The 26,102-nt window shown below is 37.6% G+C and overlaps 2 protein-coding genes across 6 annotated transcripts in view; one reads left to right on the top strand and one right to left on the bottom strand.

Moving 5' to 3' along the window:
• The window catches only part of LOC110454446, a 33,864-nt gene extending 22,579 nt beyond the window's left edge, over positions 1 to 11,285 (bottom strand). For 2 of the 5 annotated variants that reach the window (XM_021503947.1, XM_021503951.1), the window contains exons 1-6: positions 11,183 to 11,285; positions 5,994 to 6,109; positions 5,367 to 5,611; positions 5,098 to 5,157; positions 4,745 to 4,816; positions 4,244 to 4,295 (exon numbers count right to left, since the gene is read on the bottom strand). In XM_021503947.1, the coding sequence (XP_021359622.1) occupies positions 4,244 to 4,295; positions 4,745 to 4,816; positions 5,098 to 5,157; positions 5,367 to 5,611; positions 5,994 to 6,084 (520 nt within the window). In that variant the 5' untranslated portion in view covers positions 6,085 to 6,109; positions 11,183 to 11,285. Of the gene's footprint in view, positions 1 to 4,243; positions 4,296 to 4,744; positions 4,817 to 5,097; positions 5,158 to 5,366; positions 5,612 to 5,993; positions 6,110 to 10,644; positions 10,782 to 10,884 lie in introns of those variants that run through there. The other 3 variants (XM_021503948.1, XM_021503950.1, XM_021503949.1) reach the window with 3 other exon arrangements.
• Positions 11,286 to 11,461: 176 nt separating this feature from the next.
• On the top strand, positions 11,462 to 24,191 carry LOC110454445 (radial spoke head 14 homolog). Its single transcript, XM_021503946.1, has 10 exons — positions 11,462 to 11,677; positions 11,974 to 12,079; positions 15,047 to 15,133; positions 15,315 to 15,449; positions 17,403 to 17,479; positions 20,454 to 20,602; positions 21,172 to 21,288; positions 21,705 to 21,819; positions 23,570 to 23,632; positions 24,049 to 24,191. The coding sequence occupies exons 1-10, from the start codon at positions 11,585 to 11,587 to the stop codon at positions 24,130 to 24,132; spliced, it is 1,026 nt and encodes a 341-aa protein (XP_021359621.1). The 5' UTR covers positions 11,462 to 11,584; the 3' UTR covers positions 24,133 to 24,191.
• The last annotated feature ends 1,911 nt before the right edge of the window (positions 24,192 to 26,102 follow it).

Genomic DNA, 26,102 nt, shown 5'->3' with positions numbered 1-26,102 from the left:
ACGCAGTCAGTACTGGACCACATAAAATACTGGGACACAGTCAGTATTACTGTGACACAGTCAGTAATGAACCACAGGATTTTCTGGGACACAGTCAGTATTTTCTGTGGTCCAATACTGACTGTGTCCAAGAATAGCCTATGGTCCAGTACTGACTGTGGCCCAGAAAAGCCTGTGATCCATTACTGACTGTGTCACAGGTGGTCCAATACTGACTGTGTCCAAGAATAGCCTATGGTCCAGTACTGACTATGTCCCAGTAAATTTTGTGACCCAGTACTGACTGTCCCAGTATTTTCTGTGTTCCAGTATTTTCTGTTGTCCAGTACTGACTGTGTCTGAGTATTTTCTGTGGTCCAGTATTTTCTGTGGTCCAGTACTGACTGTCTGGACCACAGAAAATACTGGGACACAGTCAGTACTGGACCACAAAAAATACTGTAACACAGTCAGTACTGGACCACAGAAAATACTGGGACACAGTCAGTACTGGATCACAGAAAATACTGTGACACAGTCAGTACTGGACTATAGAAAATACTGGGACACAGTCAGTACTGGACCACAGGCTATTCTGGGACACAGTCAGTACTGGACCACAGAAAATACTGGAACACAGAAAATACTGGGACACAGTCAGTACTGGATCATAGAAAATACTGGGATACAGTCAGTAATGGGTCACAGAATATACTGGGTCATAGTCAGTACTGGACCACAGAAAATACTGGGACACAGTCAGTACTGAACCACAGACAATACTGGGACACAGTCAGTACTGGACCATAGGCTATTCTGGGACACAGTCAGTATCAATCAGTACTGGACCACAGGCTATTCTGGGACACTACTGGACCACAGGCTATTCTGGGTCACAGTCAGTACTGGACCACAGAAAATACTCTGACACAGTCAGTACTGGACCACAGGCTATTCTGTGACACAGTCAGTACTGGACCACAGAAAATAATGGGACACAGTCAGTACTGGACCACAGAAAATACTGTGACACAGTCAGTACTGGACTATAGAAAATACTGGGACACAGTCAGTACTGGGCCATAGAAAATACTGGGATACAGTCAGTACTGGGCCACAGAATATACTGGGACAGAGTCAGTACTGGGCCACAGAAAATACTGGGACACAGTCAGTATTGGACCAGAGAAAATACTGTAACACAGTCAGTACTGGACCACAGAAAATACTGGGTCACAGTCAGTACTGGACCACAGAAAATACTGGGGCACAGTCAGTACTGGACCACAGAAAATACTGGAACACAGAAAATACTGGGTCACAGTCAGTACTGGACCACAGAAAATACTCGGACACAGTCAGTATTGGACCAGAGAAAATACTGGGACACAGTCAGTACTGGATCATAGAAAATACTGGGATCCAGTCAGTAATGGGTCACAGAATATACTGGGTCATAGTCAGTACTGGACCACAGAAAATACTGGAACACAGAAAATACTGGGACACAGTCAGGACTGGATCATAGAAAATACTGGGATACAGTCAGTAATGGGTCACAGAATATTATGGGTCATAGTCAGTACTGGACCACAGAAAATACTGGGTCACAGTCAGTACTGGACCACAGAAAATACTCTGACACAGTCAGTACTGGACCACAGGCTATTCTGTGACACAGTCAGTACTGGACCACAGAAAATACTCGGACACAGTCAGTATTGGACCAGAGAAAATACTGGGACACAGTCAGTACTGGCCACAGGCTATTCTGGGAGACCGTCAGTAATGGACCACAGAAAATACTGGGACACAGTCAGTCCTGAACCACAGAAAATACTGGGACACAGTCAGTATTGGACCAGAGAAAATACTGTAACACAGTCAGTACTGGACCACAGAAAATAATGGGACACAGTCAGTACTGGACCACAGAAAGTACTGGGACACAGTCAGTACTGGACCACAAAAATACTGTGACACAGTCAGTACTGGACAACAGAAAATACTGTGACACAGTCAGTACTGGACCACTGAAAATACTGTGACACAGTCAGTACTGGTCCACAGAAAATACTGGGACAGAGTCAGTACTAGACCACAGAAAATACTGGGACACAGTCAGTCCTGAACCACAGAAAATACTGGGACACAGTCAGTCCTGAACCACAGAAAATACTGGGACACAGTCAGTCCTGAACCACAGAAAATACTGGGACACAGTCAGTCCTGAACCACAGAAAATACTGGGACACAGTCAGTACTGGACCATAGAAAATACTGGGATACAGTCAGTACTGGGTCACAGAATATACTGGGACAGAGTCAGTACTGGACCACAGAAAATACTGGGACACAATCAGTACTGGACCACAGAAAATTCTGCGACACAGTCAGTACTGGACCACAGAAAATTCTGCGACACAGTCAGTACTGGACCATAGAAAATACTGGGACACAGTCAGTATTGGACCACAGAAAATACTGTGACACAGTCAGTACTGGACTACAGAAAATACTGGGACAGTCAGTACTGGACCACAGAAAATACTGGGACACAGAAAATACTGGGAAACAGAAAATACTGGGACACAGTCAGTACTGGACCATAGAAAATACTGGGATACAGTCAGTACTGGGTCACAAAATTTACTGGGACATAGTCAGTACTGGACCATAGAAAATACTGGGACACAGTCAGTACTGGACCACAGAAAATACTGGAACACAGAAAATACTGGGACACAGTCAGTACTGGACCACAAAAATACTGTGACACAGTCAGTACTGGACTATAGAAAATACTGGGACACAGTCAGTACTGGACCACAGGCTATTCTGGAAGACCGTCAGTAATGGACCACAGAAAATACTGGGACACCTGGGACACAGTCAGTATTGGACCAGAGAAAATACTGGGACACAGTCAGTACTGGACCACAGACTTTTCTGGGACACCATCAGTAATGGACCACAGAAAATACTGGGACACAGTCAGTACTGGACCACAGAAAATACTGGGACACAGTCAGTACTGGGTTGTCAGCCCTGTATTGGTAATATGTTTAGTTTATAGAGTGTAGGTGAAAAGCTACACAGGTGGTGACCCAGAACCCCAATTGTCTATAGCCTGATGGTTTCCTGTAACAATTTTCTGTGGGTCTTTTACAATGAGCTAGGTGTTCGTGTAACCTGATTATAACAACAAGATCAACAACATGCTGAATAGTTAGAAACTGGAGGATATTTATTTTGATTCATTTGTAAATAATTTTTATATGTTGACAAAATTTCTATCATCAGCAGGGTCCGGACCAGTTATTTTACAATATAAAATATTATGTTCAATCTAAAGGAACTAGCTGTAAGCTGCAGTCTAGGGTTCAATCCAGTCTAGCCTATAATCATGCCAGTAACACAGTTTCCAATACTTTTTGGGCAGTGATACGGGGATCCTAATAAACAAGAGGCCCATGGGCCTTAACGGTCACCTGAGTCCTGCAGTATTTGTTTTTGATGTTAAAATATGTACCAATTCGAGTAAAAAATAGTTAAGTATAATGTTAACTTAACTTTGTCAGGACCATGAGCTGATCGTTCCTAGACCAATTTTAAGTGAGATCGGCCTATTAGAACTTGTTTTTAAGTTTGAAATAGGTATTTACAAAATAGCGGCTATGGCAGCCACATCATATTTCTGATTGACCCGAAAAATAACAACACTTTGTCAGGACCATGATTCGATCATTCCTACAAAGTTTCAGTTCAATCAGCCAAGTAGAACTTTACTTTAAGTTTGAAATAGTTTTTCAAAATGGCGGCTGTGGCGGCCATATTGGATTTCTGATCGACCCGAAAAATAACAACACTTTGTCAGGACCATGAGGCGATCATTCCTACCAACTTTCAGTTCAATCGGCCCAGCAGAACTTGACTTTAAGTTTAAAATGTAAAATGTTAACGGACGACGGACGACGACGGACGAAAACGGATAGCAATAGGTCACTTGAGCTAAAGCTCAGGTGACCTAAAAAAAATCTACTATTGCATATTTGAGTCTGGTGTAGAGGATCAGAAATGATCCTGTGCTAAACTTGAATCAAAATCAACCCAGAAATGAAGTCACTAGGGTAATGACAAAAAGTGTACCCACAACAGAAACAGATTGTACCAGCTTTTCCAGAGTCGTGAAATTGAAATGATGAGATCACTTTGTACTATAAATTCAAATTTTTAAAATCTCTCTGTTCATGAAAACCCTTACCTCTGGATATTGTTTCAGACTTCCTTCCCTTGTTAAATAATCCAACCTTGTTCTGTAAAATACAAAATGGGTTTCACAAAGTATCTTGAGTCATTTAAACATTTTTTAAACATGCAGTACAACACAAATATCTTTTTATTCAACTGATCCAAGGTTAAATAAAGGACTTATAAGATGTCCTTTCATGAAATTGAAAACATAAACGTTACCATTTATTTACAACCTTTGATGTTATGGTTAACTCATTCACCCCTGAAATTTCATAATGAACTATACCAACCTTTGAATTGGAAGAGTTCAAATGTGTCTTCTGGGGTGAATGAGTTAATGAAAATATTAAGTCAAGAAAAACTTTTTCTGCACCTGCAATCAATTTCTATTGATTTCCCTTTCCAGTCAATATATTTCGAAATGATAATTGAAAATAAATTACCCATCCAATCTTTTCTAATTTGACTTAAAAATCAGACTGAATATTTTCCTTATGATTTCAAAACTTACTGTTAATCTGTTGACAGTTATAAGACTAATTTTGTCCTGTTCCTTGTTAACAGATTCATTCAAGTGTAAGGCCTGTGTAAAAATAATATACAGTACATACAGTGCGAACAAATGATAGCTCCATCATTTTTTATATCAATTGGCTTTACTTTAATCATTTATTTTGTATTATTTATTTTACCAATATAATGTATAATATAAAACATGATTTATTAATTATACTTGTGCATACTTCAATTTTGAAATGTATCACTTGATAAATATACCTTTTGACCAGTTTTTAGGATTGCATAATTACTCAATTTTGATTTTTTAGATAATGTTTAGAACAATCAAACAGGTAAATATCTTACATCTCTCACATCATGAGCAGCCCTCAAATGCCTTGTTACAGCAGACTTCTCTCCCTGTGTCTAAATATGTTAAACAAAACCAGATGTAAGATTTAGCTTAATACATGAACGTACTAGTAGTCTAGTACATATTCATGTACTACAATTGATGATGAATATATACCCATTTAGCTCTTATCAAATTGATAGCTGGTCAATTGGAAATACAAATTTGTCAATTAGTGGTTTAAATTACACCAGAGGTTGAATAAACAGCACTAACAGCTTACTTTTGATGTGACCTTTGACCTTTTAGTTCTTCTTTTGCACCTCCTCTTCCTCCTGGTTCTAGTGTGTCCTTGACTAGCCTTCCTAAGACTGTCATCACTGTCACTCATGCTGGAGGAGGAGGAGCTATCATTTTGGGTGTGACTGGTGATTGACAGGTGTTCAGAATGAGATGGGGACACTTTGGTGTCTTTGCCTACCAATAAGGCCCCTCCATCACAAGGGTTAGAAATCCTCGCTCGAAAAACTGGAAGTATTGAAAGATATGATTTTGAATATACTTTACAGTTTAATCCTCTAATCGTTATTGTTTTAAACATATTGTGGCAAAATTCATACAACAATTGGCATTCTGGTAAGTGCAATATTTGTGTATATGATGAATAATTTCTTATACTGTATTATGAAATTGTGTGTCATGTTCCAATTATTGCTTTACCAATGAAACAAACAAGCTATTATCTTTATGCCAATGAAACGAACAAGCTATTATCTTTATGCCAATGAAACAAACAAGCTATTATATTTATACCAAAGAAATAAACAAGCTATTACACTCAATTAGCGATATAAAACAAATTTTGGATCATTAAAATAAAATGTCACAGAATTTAGAACTGAAAAAACACCTTTCAAAATGTGGTTCCGTATTTCCTCACGCTGTTTCTCAGCTTCAAGTTCGGGGTTTGATGACTTTAATCTTTTGTGCTTTCTTCCCATGAAATATTAATGATCTCTGTATGTACTGGAAAGAAAATAAATCAGGATTAATGTAGAAATTTATTACCATCAATTTTAGGTCAGTTACTGACATGTCCACTCTTACCACTAAGCCTAAAGAAAATTTCAATTCACAAACCTCAATAAGATATAATTATATCATTAGGCATATTCACAGCTTCTGTACTAGAACAAGCCCTTTAAATCAAATGCCTGCCAACGCATAAGATTTGGACCCGATCTCAATGAGATCAACATTATTCAAAATGGCTTTGTGCAACAAAACGTTACTGGAGAACCTACCAACTATTATGTTGAGTCGGACAGCCAGATGGTCCTCAAAAAGCCTAATAACGAAGGTAAGGAAATTGATAAAAAGATTTAGCTTGATTCTCCAAAAACTAAAATAAATCGTGTTTGAGACAGACGATGTGCATGCACATTTTGGCACACTTTGCGAGAGCATTTACATCTCCACTTTACGACGATATGGCAGCCTATGTGTTCTGTGTGCTCATAATCATTCTGTGTAACACTCTCAATAAGAAGATATTAGACAAATTTCCTGTATTGTAAAACTTTATGAACAAAACATGGCAGTCCTTCAGTGGGTTGATTTATATGACATCGATTTTGAGAAGCCCTTGTCATCCAAACTGAACCTGTTTAGCTGTCTAGAGTGAGTTTAGAAATCTGATCAGCAAGTTGCCAATCATGGGGCATATCCAGGTAAGCCTGTAATTGCTGAAGGTCAGTCGGTCATTTTGGAAACAAGGCCCTGTCTCACAGTGGAGGTAGTTGCCTGCATCGCCTTCAAGAAAGGGAACTGAGACAGCCACCAGGAACGAGGTGGTTCTATCTTAAGTATCTATCCGTAAATACTGCAACACCCTCTTTCGAGTACTCTGTGCAGCGTACCTGTGCAGTCAGTCACCTTCACAGTTAACAATACTTAGCAAGGTACAGAATGCAACAAGAAACATACAAAACCTAGTAAGGCAGACTCAAGACGACATTGACACCATGTACATGTGTAATGCACATGTACCAAGATATGATTTCAGAGGACCGAAAGAATGTCTGTGTCTAAAGTTGTAACAGCTAAGGAATATGATGGCACTTGACCAGAACAAGTATGTAGGCTGCATACTTATGGATCTCTCAAAGGCTTTTGACTGTCTGCCTCACAACCTCCTTCTGCTAAAACTACAAAATTATGGACTTTCTATTTCGGCTTCAGAACTATTGTCAAATTACCTCAAAAACAGAAAATGTCAAATTAGGAAATTATGAAAGTACTTTTCAGGAACTATACAAAGGAGTCCCTCGGGATCAATTTTAGGCCCAATTCTGTTCAATATTTTCATAAACGACATTTTCCACATCATACAACATTGTAAACTTTACAACTACGCTGATGACAATACAATTAGTAAAGCACACACTTCACTAGACACAGTCAAAACTTCACTACAAACAGACTGCAATTCACTCATTCACTGGTTCGCAAACAATCATATGCAAGCAAACCAAGACAAATTTCAAGCCATAGGAAACAAAGCACAAAATGAAAACATTACTTTCAACATAGGCAACACAATAAAATGTGAACCAGAAGTAAAATTACTAGGGGTCACCATAGACTTCCAGTTAAACTTCCATACACACATATCCAACATCTGCAAAAAAGCATCTAGACAGCTCAATTATACTCACTCAAACGCACAGGAAAACACCTTAACAGATTAGGCAAACTTACAATATATGAATCATTTATTCTCTCAAATTTTAATTTCTGTCCACTTACATGGCACTTTTGCGGTGAGACAAACACACAAAAAATGGAAAAAATCCAAAGAAGGGCTATAAAATTTAATTACAATGAACACGAAAATACATATGAAAATTTACTAGCCCATTCAAAATTACCATCACTCAAAATCAGATGACTCAGAAATTTTGCAATAGAAGTATTCAAAATCACAAATAAACAGACACCAACATACCTACACGACCTTATCAACATCACAGAAAAATCATACACATTCAGATATCACAACACAGCAGATATACCACATGTTAGGACTACAACGTATGGTAAACACTCATTTCGATTTGAAGCACCTAAAATATGGAATGCCCTACCAGACCACTTCAGAACAACAACTACACTAACACAATTTAAGACACTAATAAACAGCTGGTATGGGCCAAAATGCAAATTCAACACATGCAGACAAAACACATAGGCTCACAATACAGTTTTATACATGTTTTTAGCTAAAGCTTACCTCTACTTATGTCACCTCTCTATTAGATAGTGCTCATCTTTTAATATGTTTTGCCAAATATTTATTGTGTAACTGTGCATGTCATTTTATGTGTCGGTTTAAATAGCTCATTAGAGCTAATGTTGTATTGTTTTTTAACCATACTGTACAGTACCGACGTAACTTTATCTATCTATCTATCTATATATTCTGCATCACCCTCTTTCGAGTATTATGTGCAGCGTGCGCGTCTGTGCATGTTAAAAGGTATTGTGTGGTGACCGAGATAGAAATGATAAAGTGCGGACTGGTGCATGCATAAGGGAGAGGGAGAGGAAAGAAAGAAAAATGTGATGAGAGAGTATTTGGTGCTAAGAAATGTCTATAAGTTTAGACCTGCTACTGCCCATACAAGGGCATATTTCATGGAACCTCTACGGATGTTGATAGCTCCTGTTGTACAAAATAGCGGATCTATTATGGACTTTGAGTCGGGGTGTGAGGGAGGGGGGGTGATAATAATAGTTTGAAGACTGTTTACCTAATATACAGTAACATACACTCCAACTGAGCTGTATTTGGAAAGAGTTCTGATTCGGTGTTGGTCATATCAACTCTGGCCACCTTTAGGAACTCTTTCCCATACAGAGCCAGAAATAAGTGTATTCGGGTAGGTGAACTATGATGACAGGGGACGGGGGTGAGGGGGACGGGGGAGGGTGAAGTTAAAAATATGCTGACATAGTCTATGGCCTAACAAAGGGAGTATCACTGATTGCCTTCTTGAAGGTGTCAAGTGATGGACTGCTGCAAGCTCCTAACGGGAGGGCGTTCCATTGGACTATGGTTAGGGGGAAGAAAGAGTATTTGTAAAAGTCCTTATTGGTAGGGATTTGCCGAAAAGATAGGGGGTGGGCATTTCTTGATAGTCTCGTTGGGTGGACTACATATGGTGGCATTTGGATTGCTACTGTCTGGTAGACTATTTTATAAAATAAACACAGTCTGCTTTTGGATCTTCTGTGTGCTAATGTTTGCCAACCCAGACTCCCTAACATGTCTGTTACACTGTCCAGAGGGGAAAATTTGCCAGACACCCACCTAGCTGCTCTGCGCTGGACCATTTCTAGTTGTTTACTTTGATCTTGGGTGTATGGGTCCCAGACACAGGCAGAATATTCTAATTTAGGGCGAACCAGTGCCGTGTACGCTGCAGCCTTTACCTTTTTGTCTTTCACCTTGATGTTTCTTTTTATATATCCTAAAGTTCTGTTGGCTTGGCTACTTACATTTTGGATGTGTTTATTCCAGGTCAGGTTTGATGATATGGTGACACCAAGGTATTTTGCATGTGGAATAGTTTCGAGTACTTGTCCGTGTAGCATATACTCTGTGGGGATTTGCGTCTTTGACCTGGATATGTGTATTACCTGGCACTTGCTCGGGTTAAATTCCATATCCCACTGTTTTTCCCATAACTGTAATCTGTCAAGGTCTTTTTGGAGTCTGTATGCATCTTGTAGTTTACTTACCGCTAGGTAGATGGCAGTGTCGTCTGCGAAGAGACGCACTGTTGATGTTATATTTAGTGGCAAGTCATTAATATAAATTAAAAATAAAATTGGGCCGAGGACCGAGCCCTGGGGTACACCTGATGTTACCGGGACTTTTGATGAAGTAGCTCCCTCCAAGACAACTTGCTGTATTCTGCCTGTAAGAAAGCCTCTGATCCATTTGAGAGTTAGGTGCTGTATCCCGTATTGATGAAGTTTAAATAACAGTTTTTCGTGGTTTACCTTATCAAAAGCTTTACTAAAATCGAGTAAAATTAAATCTGTTTGCTTACCTGTTTGTAGGTTTTTGAAAAGATCCTCCATAAGCATGACTAGTTGGGTTTCACAACTACGTTTTTCTTTAAAACCGTGCTGGAGTTCAAACATAATATTATTTGTGTCAAGATGTCTTACCAGGTTTGATGTTACAATATGCTCCATGACCTTGCACAAAATACAGGTAAGTGAAATGGGGCGATAGTTCGAAGCTCTATTTTTCTCACCTTTCTTGAATAAAGGAGCGACGTATGCTGAGGTCCAATGGGATGGGAGCTCACCGGTTTGGTATGATGATCGAAATAATACATGTAAAATGGGTGCCAGTTCACTATGTAGTTCTTTAAGAACTATTGGTTTGATGGCGTCAGGACCGGCCGCTTAATTGGGATTAAGTTTATAAAGAAGTTTGTCAATACCCGGAACTGAGAAAGTAATGTTTGACATTGGTAGGTACTTACTTTTTTGGTCTTGGGTGGGAATTCCTTGGTCAATGGTTTGTTGTTGACAAAGTTGTTTAAGGCTCAGAGGCGATTTGGGTGTAAAGACCCACTGAAATTGTTCATTTAGGATATTTGCTTTATCTATATTGTCAGTGTACAGCAGACCATCTCGTTTAAGGGGTCCCATACCTTTGGGGTGTTGTCGACTGTTTTTCACAAAGCTGAACAATTTCTTTGTTGAATAAGATTTTTGCTCACCTGGTGCTTGTTCGCTTTTGATTTGATAATTCCAGTGATGCGGCATAACCCGTGGACCCGCTCACTAGGTGACCGCCCGCAGTCATTAAATAGTTTAGTCAAAGTGTGGCGCTTTCACATGGGATCTTAACAAGAAATCTGCAATAACGTATATGGATAAGATTGTCTAAATGAAATTATCAATACTGTCGGACTTCGATAGCGAATCCAATGCACTGCAGCTCTGTTAAGGTTTGCAAACGGGAACTTAATTGCAATATATAAATTTGTGATATACCTTTGAACTTATTTGTATCACCTTTTATGGTTAAAACTGTTGATTATGGTGTCGAGGATCCATTTTTCACTCTAAATCGCCTCTGAAATAAATCATATCTCCCGCTTATGGCCATTTAAAGTACGAAACCATGGATAATTTAATTTATTTCAATAGTTGCACTAAATGGAATAGTTTGTATATATGATAGATAACATAAGTGATGCATTTAGCAAATACTTAAATGTGTGTTGAGTAAAATACAATAGATAAGTTAATTATCGTTTACGAAAATAACGATATTTGCGAAAAAATGTTCTCAGTGCGCATGCGGGTCGTCGTGGAAACTGGACTCGGAAGTGAGCATATGGGTATTAACTCATAGACGTGGTAAACACAACATAAACACGGTGTTGTAGGTGTGAATACGAACAAACTGTGAACATGGCACACACCGTCATATCTCCTTTATATCCTCCACAAATAGATCCAACACGGACTCCATATGCATTTGGCGATAGGGCTTTACCGAGACTCGTAAGTTGGCAAAGTGAAAGTTGTTTACATTTGTTCGTCAGTCTGACAATCAAGAATCTCGTCACCGTCAGCCTTTGAATGTTCGTAAAATAGACATAACATATCTCATTAAAAAAAAGTTGTGTTTCATTTGCCAAGATTGTGCTCGTATTTAACATAATGGAGTCATAATATAAATAAGTTTCAATTAAATTGGTCAGTTTGTATCTGTACAATTAATCCGAATTATTCTGACGTTTTATCGACTTTAAAAAAAAACACTATTTATGTTGATTTTGCGTCATTTTTTTGTGTAGAACCGTGAACTAAATGACACCAACTTACTCACAAGACAGAGGGCTGTTATGTCATTATGCGAGTATTTACACGACCCTGAGCACATTGCTGAAGCACTTCGATGTGGTAAGATTCAACTTAATACATCATAGTACTAATTATTGTTATACTGTAACGGTAAATCATGCCACAGAGTTAACTGCAGGACTGGAAAAGCTAGAATGCCAGTAAGGCAGTACTTTCCCCTCTAATTCCTTGGCTATTACTGTTCGGAATAATTCCAAGAGGATTGTGAACAGTATACAAGATAGATAAAGTATTGACAAGAAAGTTAATTTTGAGAGATTAATTAATTATTGTTCGAGTTATTCACTGAGACTCCTTTAACCATCACAACATTTTATATGCACAACTTTACTTCAGTCAACAGACTCATGAATAAGGTAAGTACTGAGTAGGAGCTCTAAAATGAAATTCAAGAGTTGTGTAGAAATACAACAGTACATCCTGCATCTACATTGTACGTCAACGCAGTCACACTTGACTATTACGCGACCGGTGGTGCAAGGTAAAGAAGATATATTGAAAGGATAGACAGTAGGAAAAGGTTTGATAGTTAAAAGGTAGAAAGTAGAATAAAGTAGAAATAAAGTGTGTCCAGCTACGTTTTTGCCTCTTCAAACCATTACTCAATGGGAATCACTAGAAACTGGACCCCTACAAACTAGAGTGTTGATAGCCCCTGCTTGAAGGATACCAAGTCAGGGGTGTCTGCTACGTATACGCCAGCAGGTAGGCTGTTCCATACTGAATATGGATGAAGATGGCTGGCAGAATTTCCTGGAGTGGGAGGATCTTGTATGTCCCTGGGCTGGGGTGAGGTACTGGCTGATTGGTATGTCCACAAGGTCATTAGCAATCTTGAACATTTCTGTCAGCTGGGCTTTGGTCCCACGAGATTCTAGTGTTTCCCACCCCAGTTGGTCTAGTGTGGAGGAGACACTGCTGGTGTTGTGATATCTGTTGGTGATATCTGTTGGTGACATATCTGCTCTCCTCTGAACCATTCCCAGCGTGTGTGTCAGGGCCCACTTGTATAAAACATCTCAAAGTTACAGAAAATCTCAAGCAATGTATTGTCTATGGGAAATCTTAGACTTGAGGAAATCTCAAGAGTTGAGATGTTTTATACAAGTGGTCCTTGGTGTACAGGTTCCAGACTGTGACTCCAGGTTTGGTCGCACAAGTGTTTTATAGGCCGTACCCTTTACCTCTTCATTCCTGATACGTAGATTGTGTTGAAGGAAACCGAGCATGCTGTTACCTTTCTTCACAGTCTTATCAATATGGTAGTTCCACGAGAGGTTCTGAGATATTTGCACTCCAAGGTACTTTGTTACTGAATCTGTATCAAGTGTGTGGCCCTTCAAAGAGTACTCATATGTTATTAGGGTCTTCTTGCGGTGGACATGAAGGATACCGCTCTTCTCTGGATGGAAGCTCATACCCCAGCATTTCTCCCAATCCGCTAGCTTGTTCAGGTCATCCTGTAGGGTTAGACAGTCCTATTCAGAGTTGATTTCCCTGTATACCACACAGTAGTCTGCAAATAGTCTTGATTTGGATGACACCTGTAGTGGTATGTCGTTGATGAAGATGAGGAAAAGAATAGGTCCAAGGACACTTCCCTGGGGGACGCCGCTTATAATGGGTGCCGGCTCAGATGTTGCCCCATCAACTACTACGCACTGTGTACGACCTGTCAGGAAGACTTCAATCCAGTTCAGAGTATGGCCCCTGATGCCATAATGGTGAAGCTTAGTGAGCAGGCAACTGCGTGGTACACAGTCAAATGCTTTACTGAAGTCTAGGACTACAAGGTTATTGTAATCTGAAGTCTAGGACTACAAGGTCAGTGATCTGACAAGCTCGTCGGTCAGTGTAAGTAACTGAGTTTCGCAGCTTCGTCGTCTTCAGAACCTGTGCTGGCAGTCAGTGAGGATAGAATACAGTAATACAAAAAAGTTATCATTGATATAAAAATAAATGAATGTTACTTGTTTCTTTGTTTCAACAAATTTTATTGGATAAAAACAATTGAACTATGTAAATCTTCTCCTGTCACTTGTTTCTAAATTAAATGCCATATATTTTTATGCCCCTGCCATAAAATGGGGGGGGGGGCATATAGTGTTGCCCATGTCCGTTGTGTCGCGTCGCGCCCTGTCCCGTCCCGTCCATGAGCGGTGGCATTTATGTCTTACAGACATTTTCTAGTTAAGAGAAGTAATACATACTGCACTTGTGTATAGTTTTAACCTTTTAACCTGAACACGTATCTTCCTGAGGGACATGCATGTGTATAACAAGTAGTTTATTTACTGGCCATTTATATAATATTGACTGGTTAATAGAAGTTTAAGAACAGTGCCTAAATACAGGTAGACTTATAAGCAACAGTTACAATTCTTGAGACCTAATAGGGCCAATACCAAATCAAGTTTAAGCACTCTGATTTACACTTTATCCCAAATTCACGAAAAACCTCAATTAAACCCAATTTAAAGCACATAATCACAATGTAGGTAACTTTTCCAAATCTTTGGATAACAAGTCAAGAAGTCTTAACTGAAGGCTTCCAGAAGCAACAGATACTTTCACAAGAATTGCTGTGAACACTGAAAAACTCGGGACAAGATCTTTCCTGGAGGGCGGTATGCCACCTTGGTAAAATACAATTAGGCTGGGCTAGAGAGAATACATCTGGAGAAGAACTTCACAATTACATCAAATGTAGGTCACTGTTACCTATATTTTCTGCTTGTCTGACTTTGGTTAAACTTTCCTTCAAAACAGGAGTGAGGGCAGTCGTGTGCATTACAACATTTTTTTTACTGAACAGGTCCAATATATATTTATTTGTACCTGTAGATCCCTAGTCATACTGTTTTCTGATTATGTTGAGTTCAGTGTAAGTTTCACAATTTGAAGGGTCTTGACTATATTCCACAAAATGTATTATGAACTGAATTGAAGCAGAGTTGTTCTATTAGTGTGCTTTAGTAATAGTTGACTATTGGTTATTCATTGAAGGTATTGCAGAAAGTTTGAAGAAGCTGCTTACGGATGAGGATATCACTGTCAGGCAAAAAGCTACAGAATCTCTATATGTGATTGGTGGTAAGTTAAATAGTGATAAAAAAGGAAATATAATCAATGTATTTCATCTGGTTTTTTAACATTCAATTATTTAAGCAGAATATAGATCTACATTATGCATATTGCTTTTTGCATAAATTTAGATTTTATTTATTCTGTTTTTCTAAGAACATGCTGTTATTTTTATAACTTTCTCAAACAGGTCATGCCATTGGACGAGATGCCTTTCTTGAACATGAAATTATTATCCCTATATCAAAGTTGTTCGACGATAAAGAAGATGCTTCAAGAAAAAATGCTCACTTGGCAATTCAAATGATATCAGAAACACCTCCAGGTAGGTTTAACATTTGACAGAGACACAAAAAGAAACAAAAACCACACAAACCTGTGTATCAATCACTATAATCAAAGGATTATTTGTGTTATGTTCATAGCATCATAACCCACAATCAAGTGAAAAGTGTTTTTTTTACAACATTGCAATTACAATATTTACAATGAAGTCCAGTTATATGACATCCCATTACATTATCATATTCAGTGTAATTTCAATTCAGTTACAGTGTATGTACAACCAATTTAATTGCTTAAATAATGACATCACAATACCCAATTGATTTTGGTATCTTATTGACACCATAATTACACAAAGTAGAATTAAGTAATGTATTTATGGCTTCAAAATTATGGAAATCAAGTTAAGTTTTATCTTTCCGCATCATTATTATCTAATATCACACACAGATATGTACAATTAAGTTCATTGTTATCTTCATGACATCACAGTTATGTACAATTAAGTTCATTGTTATCTTTATGATATCACAGTTATGTACAATTAAGTTTATTGTTATCTTTATGACATCACAGTTATATACATTTAAGTTCATTGTTATCTTTATGACATCACAGATGTGTACAATTAAGTTCATTGTTATCTTTATGACATCACAGTTATGTACAATTAAGTTCACTGTTATCTTTATGATATCACAGTTATGTACAATTAAGTTCAATTTTATCTTTATAATATCACAGATATGTACAATTAAGTTCAATGTTATCTTTATAATATCACAAATATGTACAATCAAGTTCAATGTTATCTTTATAATATCACATATATGTACAATTAAGTTCAATGTTATCTTTATGATATCACAGTTATGTACAATTAAGTTCATTGTTATCTTTATGATATCATAGATATGTACAATTAAGTTCACTGTTATCTTTATGATATCACAGATGTTACAATTAAGTTCAATGTTATCTTTATAATATCACAGATATGTACAATTAAGTTCAATGTTATCTTTATAGTATCACAGATATGTACAATCAAGTTCAATGTTATCTTTATAATATCACAGATATGTACAATTAAGTTCAATGTTATCTTTATGACATCACAGATGTTACAATTAAGTTCAATGTTATCTTTATAATATCACATATATGTACAATTAAGTTAATTGTTATCTTTATGATATCACATATGTTTACAATTAAGTTCAATGTTATCTTTATAATATCACAGTTATGTACAATTAAGTTCACTGTTATCTTTATGATATCACAGATATGTACAATTAAGTTCATTGTTATCTTTATGATATCACAGATGTTTACAATTAAGTTCAATGTTATCTTTATAATATCACAGATATTTACAATTAAGTTCAATGTTATCTTTATGACATCACAGATGTTTACAATTAAGTTCAATGTTATCTTTATAATATCACAGATATGTACAATCAAGTTTATAGTTATCTTTATGACATCACAGTTATTTACAATTAAGTTCATTGTTATCTTTATGACATCATATAGTTATTTACAATCAAGATGAATATGTTTGCGACATGTATTACCATTGCCTCGGTCAATGACGCATGCTTTGGGTTGATAATATTGCTATTTTAACCATGTAGCCTGTTACCCAAACCTAAACCTATATATATATATACACGTATAAATAAAACAAAACAAGAAGACTAGTATAATCGGCTAGCGCTTTCGCCCATCTTGATAGTACAATTAAGTTTATTATTTATCGCTATATATATATTCTTTCATCTAAGATATTCTTTTAAAAAATAAATAAATAGACAACTGAAACTGAAGCACCTAAATGACAATAATTATATCCTGAGAGCAGGAAATGAAAAACAAAAAGATGGACAAGAGAAACACATTTTCATTCTGAAATTTAAAGTTTTGAATATACCCAAGAAACTGTTTGTATCAGTTAGGAGTTGAATGTTTTTTTGTCAATCCACAGGAGCAGAAGGCATAGTGACAGCCAAGTTAATTCCAATTTTAGTGAAGAAATTATCTCTTGAATTAGAGCAGATTAAGGTGAGTCACATTATTAGTCATTCACCAGTGCTACAGGAGGGGACTGACAGGTTGAGCCTCATGGATTATTGGTGATATTTTGCTTTGTTAGGTTCCTACAGTTTACATTGTGGTATATGAGCCTGCTGGTACTATGCTATGGCTTTTCTGGTATTTACTGTCTGCCCCAGAACACAGTGAATACTACATCAGTCATACCCACTAGCTAGATTATAATTTACCTACACATGACAGTACATATATAAAATGGAACGATCCCACGGCCAGTTAAATTTCGTTTATCAGGTTCAGAAATTGTGAACACAAAGTTCAACTGATTTCTATAATTCTTATGCGTTTTATTCTAATCATTGATTTGTCCTGGAAAATATCAAGGGGCATTTATTTACATTGAATATATTTTACTATTATGATTAACATTAATGAGTCTGAATGTCATCTCCCTCATACAATATTGTAGGTGATGGTGTGACCTCATTTGTACAAGTGACATTTCTTTTTCATTACATTTTTTATTGCATTGGATTGTGGTTTCTGGGGACAGCTCATTTTATAATAATAAGAATTATGAATTATCGAATCCTTTGTTTACTCTCTAAAACTGAGACACCATATAAGGTGTGATAGTCCGAGGTTGTAGAATCTTCTAAATATGAATACTGACTCTTAGTATAGGAGAAATTTTCACAAAACGGAAACAATTTGTCATTACTTAATTGATAAGTTACCTGTATATGTGCCAAATCAAACAGATTTGACCAGGTGGTCGGTTGAATTATTAATCACCCAACAGCTAATACTGCAGGTGCCCTGATGACGCTAGTGTTTCTGTATTTCAGGGAAGTTTCATTATTAGCTCACCTGGTCCGAAGGACCAAGGTGAGCTTATGCCATACCGTTGCGTCCGTCGTCCGTACGTCAACAATTTCTTTAAACGACTTCTTCTTCTTAACCACTGATTGGAAATTAACTAAATTTGACTGGAAGCATCCCTAGGTGGTGGGGATTCAAAATTGTACAAATGAAGGGGCTGACCCCCCAGAGGGCTGAGGGGCGGAGCCAAAAAGGGTTATTTGGCTATATTGCTTTAAGCGACTTCTTCTGTAGAACTATGCCATGTGATCATATTTGGGTGGAAACATTCATGGGAGGCAGGGATTCAAAATTGTACAAATGGTGGGGCTGACCCCCCGGGCTAAGGGGTAGGGCCAAAAAAGTGTATTACTTGGAAATAGTTGAGATCCCCACCATATAACCATGGTATACAATTGCTGAGTATAAAGAGAAGATTGCTCATTTGATTCCAGGATGTCACTAGGGTCTGGCCCCGCCCTTGGAGACATAGTCCCTGGGCCATAACTTTAAAATTGTTGAGATCCCCACCCCAAAACTATATATACAAATGCTGGGCATAAAGAGACGAATGCAGTCATGATATCAGAATAGACCCTGGGGTCTGACCGAACCCCTAGGGACCTAGTTTCTTAGTCACAGCTTGGAAACAGCTGAGAGCCCCACCCTAAAACCGCACATACAATTGCTGAGTATAAAAAGATGATTGCATATATGCTTCCAGGATGGCCTTAGGGACTGCCCCACACTTGGAGACTTAACCCCTGGGTCATAACTTTGAAATGTTTAAGATCCCTACCCCAAAACTATATATACAATTGTTGGGCATAAAGAGACGAATGCAGTCATGATATTAGAATTGATCTCAGGGTCTGCCCCACCTTTGCAGACTTAACCCCTGGGTCATAACTTTTAAATGGTTGAGATCCCCACCCCAAAACTATATATAAAAATGCTGGGCAAAAAGAGACAAATGCAGTCACGATATTAGAATTGATCCTGGGGTCTGGTCACAACCCTAGGGACCTAGTTTCTGAGTCAAAGCTTGGAAACAGTTGAGATCCCTACCCCATAACCATACATAAAATTGCTGGGCATGACAAAATCTAATTCAGTTATGCTACAAGGATTTGCCTTTGGGTCTGGCATATTTTGCCATGATTGCTAATGTATCCAGGTGAGCGATACAGGCCCTCTGGGCCTCTTGTATAAATAATACATTCATTAGAGTGTGACAGTGCCTAGGGTGACCCCGAGGTATCACTGTCACCCGAGGCGAAGTGGACCTACGCCATGAAACGCAATGCAAAAACATGGTGGCTGAAAAGAACTGTATGCACTTCTATGCGCGGTCATTATTTTGCTCTGTCACACACACTGTCACCCGTTGCTAGGGCGTTGGGAAGCACCGTTCCATTAACTCAACATTAAAGCGAATGTGACAGTGGGAAATGAACAATTTGTCATTACTTAATTGATATGTTACCTGTGTATGTGCCAAATCAAACAGATTTGACCAGGTGGTCAGGCGAACTATTAATCCGTAACTAAGTTTCAATCAGACCTCCGCATGCTGATATGTCAATACTCAAGAAAACATCTACTGCTTTGTGGCTTACATAAACATGTCCCTGCTTCACGATTATGTGAAGATTGAACTAAAAAATCCATTATTAATATGCAAGGAAATATAAGAGACGTGTGTAACTTTATTCATCGCCAGATTTGTGAATATATCGTAATAGGCTGTCGTTGTCCCGTATCAACGACTTGACTGTTTGTCATGATTTTTGAAGATGTTGACACGGATTGTACGAAATACTCTTTATTTTAGCATCTATAATTTCGTGTAATACGATCAGGATTAACAGTTTTTATTTAATTTTGTTTGAACTGACCGGAGGTTTACCGTACATGCAATATGCAACGCTACTTCAACTTTCATGATCAGCCAGAGTAAAACATGTATCAAAGACCTGTCTGCTTAAAAACAAGCATAATTGCAAGTAAACTGTTTGTGGTAAATGAATAAAAATGTTCTCACAATTTGTTTGCTTTGTTAACCCTCCAATCCGTGCTAAAGATGATGGTGTTAGTAAAGGTGTGATTTGTATCTCCACAGGTGTGTATACTGGACACACTGCACTACTGTATGAGGGTGGACACAGATGAAGCTCTCAAGGCCAACGCCATGGAAACCTTCACAAAACTTGCTGACCACCACTCACCGGTCATTCGAGCCAAAGCAGCTAGAGACATCATGGATCTGAGGTATTGACACATCCTAACGTAAAAAGTAATGTTAACCCTTTCACCCTTTTGTAACTTTAGTAGACTCTACCATGCATTGATCTAGATGAGTTCATTATGGTCTACAGTGGTGAAAGGGTTAAGGTTGATGTCTTCAGTGTGGCTACATATGTCAAAAGAGAAGTTCTGCACATTAAGTTTTGTTCATGTCATACATGTACCTAATAATTTAGCCCGTGTTTCCTCTGGCCCTGACACCAGACTTAGACATTTTAGCAGATGAATGTCCCACACCAGACATCTATCTGTCAAAATGTCTAAGCCTGGTGTCAGGGCCAGAGGAAACTCGGGCTACTTATAATTATAACATGTACCTGTAGCAATGATGCAACTCATTAGATCCAAATAAACTTCTTTCCCTTGTAAAAAATATGTGCATGCTAAAAAAAAAGTTGAATTGATATTTGTTAAAAATTACATTATTTATTTATTTTTTCTTTGAAAAGCAATATTTTTTTTAATTAATAAAACTATCATCAGAATACAATAAACTGCTCAGATTTGCTAAAGGTTTGTTTATATATTGTTAGTGTACCATTGGACGGGAAGAACAAAGCGGTGGAAGTGAATACTGTCCAGGCTCTGGTCAAGCTTTTATCTGACCTAATACCAGATGTGAGGGCTAATGCTGCAGGTGCCCTGATGACGTGAGTTTTTTTTGTATTTCAGGGAAGTTTCATTAAATAAATACTACGTTCATTAGAGTGTGACAGTGCCTAGGGTGACCCCGAGGTATCACTCTCACCCGAGGCGAAGTGGACCTTCGCCATGAAACGCAATGCAAAAACATGGTGGCTGAAAAGAACTGTATGCACTTCTTCTATGCGCGGTCATTATTTTGCACTGTCACACACACTGTCACCCATTGCTAGGGCGTTGGGAAGCACCGTTCCATTGACTCAATGTTAAAGCGAATGTGACAGTGTGAAATGAACAATTTGTCTTGACCAATCAGAATACAGGATTTTCACTAGAGGTACATGTAATATAATACATGATACCTCATTATCTCACTGCTGTGGTAGAAACACAGTGGTCAGTGATAATTCCTTCTTCTTTTCAGTATTACTATAACCACAAAAGGGAAGTACACTGCAATCAATGACGCCAAGGCGATAGAACCCCTAGTAAAACTGGTAGATGATGATACCAGTGAGGTGCGACTCAATGCTTTGAAGGTAAGCATTTTTCACTATTTCCAGGCATACAAAATATTTCCTTTGTCAATGAAAATGTTATCAATGCCTTAATTTACCTTAAATTGTTTAAGGAAAAGTACTGGACCCAGGAGTACACTTCTCTTTCCCAAACCTTGTACTCTCCAATGTTGTGGGGTCCAAATCAGAAGTTTCAGGAACATGTGGTATTTGATGAATCTGACTCTGAGGTTCATCTGATACCATCATTTTATCAATTTGTTAAAATAAAAAGTGACAATAAACTGTATAATGTTGCCAATGAAATGTAAGCAAATGAAAGATTATTTAACATTAGTTGCATTTATTAGATATAAATGTGTTCCACCATTAAATCTCATTTATATAGGATATCGCAGAATCTAGTTGTGCACATTAATAAACAGCCATTTTGGAAAAAAGAGAAATTGAAAGGAGGAGGGTGTCTCTAGAAACCATATACATCATGTGTCTTCATGTATCACCTTATCTACCTCCCCACTTATACTACCCACCAAAATTATAATTATATTACCCATCACAATTATACTTCCCACTCAAATTATACTACCCATCCCAATTATACTACCCATCCCAATTATACTTCCCACTCAAATTATACTACCCACCCCAATTATAATACCCATCCCCAATTATACTACCCATCCCCAATTATACTACCCACCCAAATTACACTACCCACCCAAATTTTATTACCCATTCAAAATATACTACCCACCCCAATTATACTACCCACCTTTATTATACTACCCACCCAAATTATACTTCCCACCCCAATGATACTACCCACCCCAATTATACTACCAACCCCAATTATACTACCCACCCAAATTATACTACCCACCCAAATTACACTACCCACCCAAATTATACTACCCATCACCAATTATACTACCCACCCAAATTACACTACCCACCCAAATTACACTACCCACCCAAATTATACTACCCACCCCAATTATACTACCCATCACAATTATACTTCCCACTCAAATTATACTTCCTACTCAAATTATACTACTCACCCCAATTATACTAACCACCCAAATTATACTACCCACCCAAATTACACTACCCACCCAAATTATACTACCCAACTTAATTATACTACCCACCCAAATTATACTACCCACCCAAATTATACTACCCACCCCCAATTATACTACCTACCTCCATTATACTACCCACCCCAATTATACTACCCATCCCCAATTATACTTCCCACTCAAATTATACTACCCACCCAAATTATATTTTACCCACCCCAATTATACTACCTACCTCCATTATACTACCCGCCCCTATTATACTATCCACCAAAATTATACTACCAACCCAAATTATACTACCCACCCCAATTATACTACCCACTCAAATTATACTACCCACCCAAATTATACTACCCACTCAAATTATACTACCCACCCAAATTATATTTTACCCACCCCAATTATACTACCTACCTCCATTATACTACCCGCCCCTATTATACTATCCACCAAAATTATACTACCCACCCAAATTATACTACCCACCCAAATTATACAAATTATACTACCCACCCAAATTATACTACCCACTCAAATTATACTGACCAATTGGGAGTGTACAAGTAATATCCTGATGTACACAACTTCTGTGTATTCCTGTCTTACGTATTAAGTATTGCGTGTATATATACCATATGTCTTCGACATTGTTGTACTATAAACATGTTTGTTTGTGTTCGCAGGCTCTTACCTGTTTGTCTGAGGCTCCAGAGGGAAGGAAGGTTTTACTAAGCCATGTTGACAAGGTCAGTCAGATTTGAATAGCACCATGCACTTTTCTAAAATGAATTGTAACTTATAAAAATCATCAGAAATAAGGAAAATTTTGACTGAGAAGTTGCATCACAAAGAATATTATTTGTAACTCACCTATAATAATAAAATTATGAAAAAAATGTATCTACTATCTAAACCTATGACTACCAGAACCAACATCTCCCTTTTACATATATATACAATAGTGGTATCTTGTCAAGTCATTTTTATGGACCTGTTAAGAATCAAGTCATTTTCATTGGCCTGTAAAGAATCAAGTCATTTTCATGGGCCTGTTAATTTAATTGTTTAAGGTTTCTTTTGATAAATCATTGTTTATATTCATTGTCTGTTTTGCTGCAGAATGATGCCAATATCTATATTATATTTTGTCTGGTTTTTACAGATCAAAGCTTGTATGTTGGACCCTATACCAGCGGTTGTCAAGGCAGCCACTATTGCTGTCAAGGTCATCACATGGAAGCCATGAAAACAGCACCAATTATTAGCGAATCGTGAAAACCAGTGGATATGTACTGATGTCTGTTTGTACACAATGTGAAATGGGACACTTGGGAAGTCAGAAATACGATTTTATACCCTGTGCTACAAAACAAGAGAATAACAACATACCACACATACTCTGAACGAATTTTATAGCATCGCGTCAAATTATCTGTGATAAAGGAGTGTTAGCTTTGCAAAGCAAGAAGTCTTCTATCGAAAAAAGTTCTTAATGTATCCTGCTGATATCTAACTCTGTGTATTTATATTTTCTCAAACCAAAAACCTTTTATTTGTTTAAAAGTTTTTGAAGGATAATTAAAATTGTTAATAATTAATAATTATTAATAATTCTCAATATGAATATATTTTCATATGAACATAAAACAGATATTTTATGTAAATAAAATATTCATGATTTCATCAATTTTACATATGAAATAATGACTGTCAGTCGTATATTAAAATATGAACTTGTATAACATACCTATGTTTTCTGGTTTTTATTAGCTCACCTGGTCCGAAGGAATAAGCTCAGAAACCACGAAAAGGGGAAAAATTGATATTTTCAAAATGGTAACCAGTCCAAACGCATTTTCATGGTTCTGAGCTTATTCTGGTAGTCGGAATAAGAGAAAAATACTCTTTCATTTCCAAGGGTGTAGGAAAGGGAAATTCCACCGTGGGTATTTTCAAATTTGGCAAAACCCTCGGCAGAGCCTCAGGTTTTACCAAATTTGAAAACCCCTCGGTTGGAATTTCCCTATCCTACACCCCTGTGCATGAAAGAGTCTTATATTATTCACTGATTGAAGATATATATTGATACATGTGCAAAGTTTCGTTTGAACACGAATATCTATTAACACAGGCAGTCAGAGAGACGAGTAGTTTGTATACCCATTCCGTCCCTAGTGAATATTACATGAGGTCATACAGATGTCTCAGTTGGTTTCCCTTCTCTCTGCTCATATATTCCCCGTCCCCCCCCCCCCCCCCCCCCCCCCCCCCCCCCCCCCTCCTAATCCAGTCGGAATTTTTGATTTTCCTCAATTTCCAGTTATCCTCTTTTTCAAGCAATTTGTAGTTATCTAATCCATGATATAGCTATTTATATATGTAAGCATGGTTTGAAATGACTGATTAGTTGTATTATTTTTCCGATGTCTTCTTTGTATTTTTAGTGGAAACTTATAGCGCTTAAGCTTCAACGTCTTTCTGATGTTCCGTAATACCTGTTCCAAATCTTCGATATTTTGTTTATGTAACAGAAAACTCGTTTTACATCAAATATCCCTCACACAAATTTTCTTTGACGATTCACTTGATATGCCCATTTTTCAAAAGTCCTTTACCACTGTCCCCTACCCCCCCTTTTTTTTTATCAAAGTGTTAAAAGTACTGAGTCACTTCTTCCATCTGATAATGGAAAGATTTGCACGTTAGTCAACGATCAACCAATTATGTATCAACGTTTTACACAAACAATAGGCGTATCAAACATGTCGTAACATTTCAAGACCAACTGGTGAATTTGTCAAGCTATGACTGAGTAAGTCATTTGACAAAGGAACCGGTCTTTCTTGAAACGTTACATCACATTTGATACATACATTGTTTGTGTTAAAAGCAAAAACTTGATACACACTTGTTTCCAAACTGATGAATCGTATTTGATATATTAGAGTTAGTTCAGGCAATTAGATGGGTTTGATATAAAGCTCAATATTCAGAATCATCGAGTGCAAAACATTGGTCAGTACATCCTCTTCCCTTTCTAAATCCAGGCTGTTCCTTCCTCAGCATCGTGTCTGTTCCATCTGTTATCCGCCTAACAATGATTTTCTCACAATCCCGCAAAACACTTAGATGGTGTGGAAAAAAACATAATGGTAAGTTTTGTACCCTATGTCCCCACTCACCAACATGTTGGATGTTTTATAAGGGACACTGTGT

Source organism: Mizuhopecten yessoensis, unplaced genomic scaffold (assembly GCF_002113885.1).
Source record: "Mizuhopecten yessoensis strain PY_sf001 unplaced genomic scaffold, ASM211388v2 scaffold7841, whole genome shotgun sequence".
NCBI lineage: Eukaryota > Metazoa > Mollusca > Bivalvia > Pectinida > Pectinidae > Mizuhopecten > Mizuhopecten yessoensis.
The sequence above is the reverse complement of the archived record's forward strand: the minus strand, read 5'-3'. Positions and strand labels throughout refer to the sequence as shown.

Excerpts from the sequence above, each read along its gene's own strand:
- LOC110454445 (XM_021503946.1), top strand. The coding sequence starts at position 11,585 with ATGGCACACACCGTCATATCTCCTTTATATCCTCCACAAATAGATCCA. Across the intron at positions 15,134-15,314 it reads ATCTCTATATGTGATTGGTG|GTCATGCCATTGGACGAGAT; the intron begins GTAAGTTAAATA and ends TTTCTCAAACAG. Across the intron at positions 15,450-17,402 it reads GATATCAGAAACACCTCCAG|GAGCAGAAGGCATAGTGACA; the intron begins GTAGGTTTAACA and ends GTCAATCCACAG.